The 7,838-nt window shown below is 38.8% G+C and overlaps 1 protein-coding gene across 1 annotated transcript; it reads left to right on the forward strand.

Annotated features, from left to right (window-relative positions):
- Window positions 1-3,275: 3,275 nt before the first annotated feature.
- LOC112541966 (A-kinase anchor protein 4-like) lies at window positions 3,276-4,289 on the forward strand. Its single transcript, XM_025173516.1, has one exon. It carries the CDS (start codon window positions 3,276-3,278, stop codon window positions 4,287-4,289), a length of 1,014 nt encoding a protein of 337 aa, XP_025029284.1.
- The last annotated feature ends 3,549 nt before the right edge of the window (window positions 4,290-7,838 follow it).

Raw genomic sequence — 7,838 nt, forward strand, 5'->3', positions numbered from 1 at the left:
ATGTAGGAGAGGAATAAGGAATGTACTTTTTTTGTGTGTAAGAAGAAAGAACTAGTTTTATGTTCTAAATATAAGAAATATCTGAAGCAAGCCAGAAGACCATGTAAACATCCATTCCTGTTTATTCAACCAGAGTTTTGTTAGTTTTATATTCTCTTAACAATAGCAAACCCTGACAAATCTAGCCATCAGAAAATGATTTCAGCAGCAGGTGGGCCACAATTCAATTTTAAATAAGATGTATCATTTCAGCTGCCTTGGCCATCACAACATGGAGACCTGCAAATTGTTCTAGCTATCTCTATGCTATTGTAGGCATGAAGTCAGCATGAAACTATTCTACACCATGTGGCTTTTGCATTGCCAGAGGACCACTGAAATGTCTTCAGTGCAGACAGGTTGATGCAGAAGCACAAAATGGGTTGTCTGAAACGTTTTGATATTCTAACCTCAAGACAAAATTATATGGCTGGGTTGGTAGATACATTATGAGGTAGGATAAATGAGATCCCAAATCATCTTTAATGCGCTGCTGGGATCAAAACAGAAAGTTAATAATTCAGATAAATGCCCAAGAGGCTGGAAGGGTGGGGCACACAGTCAAACTTCATTTTGTTCATGATAGTGTATATTAAAATCTTTCAGTGAAAGCCATAGGGATACATTTGGGCCATTTTTCTTCTTTACATTGTATACATATTAATCCAAAATTATTCCAAGAACTTGACTGCACAAATAGAAAAGTTGTGAGAAAACTGCTCTTCTCTTCATCTGTTTAATAATATTAATACTACTAATAGCTATTCTAAACAGAATTATATTTAAATATGTCTTTAACTTAATATTACATTGCTAAGAATCTTTTTACAAAGAACAAGTTTATTTGTATCTCCATTAGAGTTCTCTTTGCAGATTAAACATATCACACAGCTTTAGGCCTGGTGATAATTATTACATTCTCAAAAACTTTACTGGAGTGAAAAGTGCATTAATCCACTTAGCTTCTTCTGGCCAATAATTTAAGATCTGATATGTACCCCTGCACTTCACACTGATCTTGTTTCAATTTCACAGTTAGCGGTCACTCATTTCATAGAATCATGAAAGGAACTTCTAAATCTTTGCATTAAATTCTGACAATTGTCCAGCATGGGATCACTGCCCTCAATGATAGGTATGGCTCATTTGATTGCCACTTCTTTCAGCACACTCAACATGAAAGTTACTTTGGCGCAATATGTGGGAAACTTTACTGGGTGACCTGCCATAAAAAGTTGTGAAGGTTGTGAAGGTCAGGTCTTGGTGTCCTCCAAACTTCTGTGGTAAACTGCCATGAGAACACAGAAATACTGTCTGCTGCAGACTCCTGTGCTGCTGCTGGCTGAGGTAAATTCTGCCCCAACTGTTGTGTTAGTTGCATTGTGGCATTTTGCAAGTTAGTTATTTGTAAATCCACCTGTTGTTGGTGTTGCAACAAAGCTGCAGCAAGGTACCCTGTAAACCAGTGTTTCTCAACCTTGGCCACTTTAAGATGTGTGGACTTGAACTTCCAGAATTCCCCAGCCAGCCATGTTGGCTGGGAAATCCTGGGAGCTGAAGTCCATACATCTTAAAGTAGCCATGGTTGAGAAACACTGCTGTAGGCAGTGGAGTGCCCTGAGGATTGGAGGCCATCTCCACTAGCAAAGGCGAGATCTTCAGCTTCTCTTGAAAAAGAGTTTGAGACTTGATGTCAGCCCCACTGGGTAGATGTGACCAGAAAATCGATTCCACCGGAAAACTTGTACAATACTTTATTGAGTCTTGCAAGTCTGATTGTGCTTTACCTCCCTCTTTATTATATATCAGTGAATCGGAAGCATTTGCCTAAGCCACTTCCGAATATTATATTGCTTCCCAGGACTTAAAGAATGTTTCAGCCATCTTTACCTAGGTAATGGTTCTTGCATATTTCTGTCAAGGTAATCTCCCTTACTTTCTAAAGCATAGCTATGGAAAAGTCTCACTTCCTAGTTCCTGCCAGATAACAACATTTGGACCTGAAGTTGGCCCACCATATCCATTCTAATGGAATGGGTAAAGTCCTCAGAGAGAGGTGGTTCCTCAAATAACCTGGCCCCATGCTATACAGGACTTTAATCATGTTAATCAGCACCCTGAATTGCACCTGGAAAGAAACTGGAATTCAGTGCTTATCACACAGCAGTGGTGTCATACGGATGAACCACAAACTGTGCACACCACTGCATTCTGGACCATTTGAAGATTCTAAGTCCGGTCTATGTGTTCAGTTTTGTATGAATCCAGCCACTGTGAGTTGTAAACCACAGTTTATGACTTGGTATTATGTGTGAATGGCTTGTTAAACAAATCATGTTGAATAAGACATAGTGTCCTTTAAAACTTTGGTTGTTGTTGTTGTTGTACTTTTGCTTCCATATTGAATGTGTATATTTAGAAGGCTGCTTTGGAGAGCATATAGATGATACATTTATTTGACACAGCAGCTACAAAACAATATTACTATAAGAAAAAAATGTTATTAGCAAACATGTCAATTCAATTGTTAGTGGCTCATCCCCAAAAGAACTACATTTGAACTTTTATATAACACAAATGAGAATTATTATTTTGTTCAAGGGTGAAAAGTTTACCTGTAAAGTCCAGCTCTATTGAGAAGGTAAACAATTTTTATTTAACATTATTCATAAATAAAAATATTACAATGTAGCATAATGGTAACGCTTCCCCCTGATTTTGTTGAGCACCAAATCCTATTAATACTAGCTGAAATGACTAGGAATATAAAGGTTGCAGTTCAACATCTAAGGGCCACCCATTATTCGTGCTTATTGTAGGATGATATCCAAAATTCTATTAACAAAGAATACGATGGGATATCCAAATCATGACAGAAAGTTTATATTTCTCTTTAAATTCTTGGAGAAGTAGCTTCATACTACTGATGTAATGATTTTCCACATCTCAACAATTACTGAAAAAATAGATGTTCATATTCTTCAACATCAATATGTACTAATTATGGAGTAAGAGAGGACATTTAAAAAAATAAATCACCTGTGGGAGCATTGCCATCAGGCCATAGGCTACTGGATAATACACTGGTGCTTTGTGATGTCACTGCTACCATAGAAACGATATGCCCACACTGGGTATATACTAGATATGATCAGAAGAGCTCAGAAAGCTGAGAGAGGAGACAACATCTTGAGTCTGGCAGGGTCATCAGAAGAGCTCAGCTTCAAAACAGCAAAATGTTTAACCATAATAATGGAAAGGAGAAGAGAAATCGACAAGCAGAGCCTCATCCTTGTGGAAGTAAAGGTTTAGAACAACTCATTTCAATGGATGAATGTGCCAAACATATCATTGACAGTGCATTAATGAAGATTCAGAAGCAGCTAATTGAAAAATCAAAGCAAAGTGGACTTTGTAATTCAAATGATCCTTCACTTGACTACAAACTGCAGGATTCCAATTTTGAGAGGACAGAGGCGACCACAGGTTTCACTATCCCTAACTTTATCCCGTCAAAACGAGGAGGGGGGTGGCAGCAACCTCAGTACCAAGAATCAAGAAAGGAAGATATTTCAAGCATCCTCACATCAACCATCCAGAAGGTCATGCGTGAAGCTGTTTCTAATGTAGACAACAATAGCCACAACATGAGTAGAGGTCACCGGCAGGCTCCTCCTCTTGAAAGCAAGCTTCAGAGGATAAAGGCTGCTTCAAAACCAGCCAGTGGTCCATTGGATATGTATGGCAACATGGACCACCCTATGAATATGCTAGATATTGACCAGCTGGTGAAATCTATGACTAAATTGTGTCTTTTAGAGTCTGGAGGCAATGGCTCAAATTTAGGCAGTGGGGACACATCACATAAACAGTATAATGGCTCATCTCAACATTTGGGAGGGCCAAGAAGAGCTTCAGTAGTCAGATCTAATATGAGACAAGGTGGTACAAATGCAGTTATAGTAACTAATCAGAATGGTGAAAGTGCTTCTTTGAACAAAGAACTCCAGGCTATCCTCCAGTGGATGGTGGCTTCTCATTTCAATGTGCCCAACCTGACATTCTTAAATGACAGAGAAGGAGAACTGGCTGACCTTCCACAACTAGCCCAGAAAGCAACCAAGAAGGGCTACAGTGTGGGAGAAATTCTTCAGAAAGTAATGAGGTACCTTGAAAGAACACAGATGGAGGAAGCAGTGGGGAAAAGGCCTCAGTGTGGATTGATCCGCTGGCTACACGCCAACTTGTAAAAGCCAACTCTTCCCTCTCACACTGCTGCAGCACAATACAGGCACTTTCAACGACATTTTCCTAGTGTATCTGATACCACAGCATGGCTGCAAGCAACAATGCACTGACTTCAATTGTTCAGTCACATGGAAGCTCAGCAAGATCGCCAATAAAAAAACATTTTTTTAAAGTGTGAATTGAGGAGAGAGTGTCTTATTTTATTCATTAGCCCAACATAATTAAGAAATAAGAACCTGGCAAGATACACTTGGGAAGTTGTGTATGCTATTTTGAGTTGTCACTTTGATTTCCCTGTTCATACTCTAATACTGCAGAAGCCATTAGCTTCCTGTTTACTTTCTGTAGCATGTAAGTGCAATACAGCAAATATAGCACATACCTGAAATCATTTGGTGGATTTGTGCTAAGAAAAGCTATAGTACAGACATCAAGGGGCATCTGTAGGAGGGTAAAAAAGTCAAGTTAATTGTTGTAGGCCGCCCAGAATCACCTTGTGTGAGATGGGCGGCTATATAAATATGATAAATAAGATGGCAGCCACATCTGTGAATGAAGTCCCACCTTTTTTATGGGCATCGCACATGTGGGCCACATAAAAAAGAGGTGGAGTTTTGATTGTCCACTCGCAGATGCCATCTTGACTTTTTTTGATCCCCTCTGCAGAAGCCCCTGCAGGCATCTTTGGATCTTTGTCCTTTTTAGTTAAAAAAAAAGGCTTTCAGTTAAAGCCTAGTATCAAAATACAAAATATATTTATGATTTTTAAAGTTCTAAATACTTTATGAGGAGACTGTTTCTCCCGAATATTCTCTATTAAATATTATAACACTGATGAAAACAAAACCAGAGGTCTCTTTTCAAAGTTTCAATCTTTTTTAGTAAGCCAACAGAAGTGCAGGTCATACAGTTCATTCCAAACTGAATCATATCTATCCAAATAGGGAACCAAGATTACATGTAAAGGACATGCACAGATCGGATGCCCAAGAGTTTGGTTGGACTTCCCTCACCCTCACCCTATTCATATATGAAGAAGCTCTGAAGAAATGAAATGATAGGCTCATTCTAAAGGTTAGAGAAGCTAGATGTCTGAGTCACTGGCATCTTTTGAAATTAAGAATGCATTTGTTAAAAATGCCCTCATAACCTATTTACAGTCATCAAACACTCTAAGAGAATGGCATGGACAGACAAAAGAATACTCACACAAGTTCCAAAAGTTCCTGATTGTGAGATTTAAATTAGTATGCACAGATGGAACCTGGCCTTGTGTATGAAAGAGAGACCATATCTGGAATATCACCCTCAGGAAGGTTGGAGAATGAGTCTACAGCAGTGATGGTGAACCTTTTGGGCTTGGCGTATCAAAAATTCAGAAAATGCCTAACTTGACTCTGCTGGTGTGTCCACCCCCACCAAACAAAAGAGAAACAATTCTTTACATATTCATTTATTTTAAAAAAATACAGTCCAATCATGTGGTGCTATGTATTATATAAAGAAACATCAAATAGTTACAAAAACTAGTAAAACAAGCTCAGTTTCTTTGGTAACTCAAACAGGGAGAATAGATATTGGGGGGGGGGGGGGTGAATGCTGGTGTGTCATCCAAAACATGGCGTATCACCTTTGACATGCGTGTCATGGGTTTGCCATCACTAGTCTACAGTATGTAGATGGGCAGTGATATTTCCCAAAACTGTTCTGGAATCGTAGATAGCTTTCCCCCTCATGTGCTTTGTCATCCTAACATCACAAATTATAAGTAAACACATTTTACATTAAATAAATGAAACTGAACCCCTGTCCCTTTTTCAAAAATAGCAATGTAAAGCCACTTTGAGATTGGAATACAGACAAAGTAAGAAGCAAAAAGTGCTTAACATTTCCCCATCCATCCTTTCTCCATTCTTACTTGCTCTGAAGAAGGATAAACGTGCTTTTTGTCCTTTCTATTTCTCTGTTTTTCTGCATTCTTCCCCCACTTGCCATACTTCGTCTATAGTTTTGTTTTCCCCTTCCCAAAGCCGTGTTTTAAAAATAGCATCAAAATAGTTTTAGCTCAGGTACAGAAATTTGCTTGTGACATATAATTATTTCCTCAATTGGATACAAAGGAAGCAACAGATTTTTCCCTTTTAATGGAGGGGAACAGCCAAAGGAATTCAGGAGAATTCTCTGGAGGGCTGCCATCTGCCTTTCACAGCATCAGTGATCTGGGGATGATTTCCCCATAGTGCCTGAACTAAGCTGGCCTTGGCCTTGTGTAATTGGTGGTAAAGATAGGGTCCTCCTCAACTATTCAGAGGGATCTTCAATTTTACTCATACTTTAGATCAGTGTTTCTCCACCTTGGCAATTTGAAAATGTATGGACTTCAGCTCCCAGAATTCTCTAGCCAGCATGTTATACATCAAGCTATACATCAGTGGAAAAAAATTAGAACAAGTAGATTAATTGGTATGCTTTAATATAGCATCCTAGCTGGGGAATTTAGGAGTCAAAGTCCACACATCTTAAAGTTGCCAAGATTGAGAAACACTGCCTTAACAGAATGTTTACCAAAGATGGGAAAATGGATGAAGGGATTTTAGAATATGAAAATGTTCTGTGAAGGGTAAATTGGGCAAAGTCAGAAGCACAGGGCCTGAGAGCAGACTGATCCATTGCAGAAACAGCAGTGTCAATCTTTCTCCCACCCAAGAACAAATGGCCCTCAGCCTATCATGACAAATGGGCAGGATAAAGAAATGTCAGATTTGAACTTTGGTCCTGTATATATAATGCCTGAATCTCAGAGTCTGCAGTTGTTGTGTTTCTTTCTCCCATGAAATCAGATTTCATTTGGCCCTAAATTTAAATATGTTTGTAGCTAAGAATCCAATATTAATTTGAATATTTTATTAATTGATTTTAATGGTTTTAATAGTGCTTTAGGAATTGTCTTGAGGAGAAGAGAAGGAGACGGAATGTTTAGTCAGTTGGTACGCAACTGCCTGTGTTGTAGAATCATAGAGTTGGAAGGTCAAGGCCAAGCTCCATCAAATTCAAGTGCCTTGGACAGATATGTGACCATATCTGGAGTGGAGCCCATGCCTATCACCCCTCTGGATAATTGGTTCCACTGTCAAATGGCTTTCACTGTTAAGGAAGGTTTTCCCCCCATTTGGAATCTACATTCCTGTCATGTAAATACATTATTTCATGTCCTGTACTTTGAAACTGTTAATTGGATGGAGGTGAATTCAGGACACAGTGTCCTTGATATCCCTTCCAAGGCACGTCTACATAATGGTAAGGCTTCAAAATACCAAGTGTTTCTTGGATTATAGTGCAAATAACACATCTCCAGCAGTATCTCGCTATTCCTTATGGCTGTCATAGTAATCAACATTCTGTGTTTTTCGGGAGCAATCAAAACAGGAAATATTTGCATTTGATATTGTTTGCATCCTTCCAAGGAAATAAATAACTTTCTTCAGCTCTACTGGATCTACTCCCCTACTGTTGCTCATATATTTCCAAGCATTTCTGAGCACCACAATGAA

This window comes from Python bivittatus, unplaced genomic scaffold (genome assembly GCF_059951505.1).
Source record: "Python bivittatus isolate LINGU-HERP-01145 unplaced genomic scaffold, Pbiv_v1 ctg000330_np1212, whole genome shotgun sequence".
In the NCBI taxonomy this organism is placed as follows: domain Eukaryota; kingdom Metazoa; phylum Chordata; class Lepidosauria; order Squamata; family Pythonidae; genus Python; species Python bivittatus.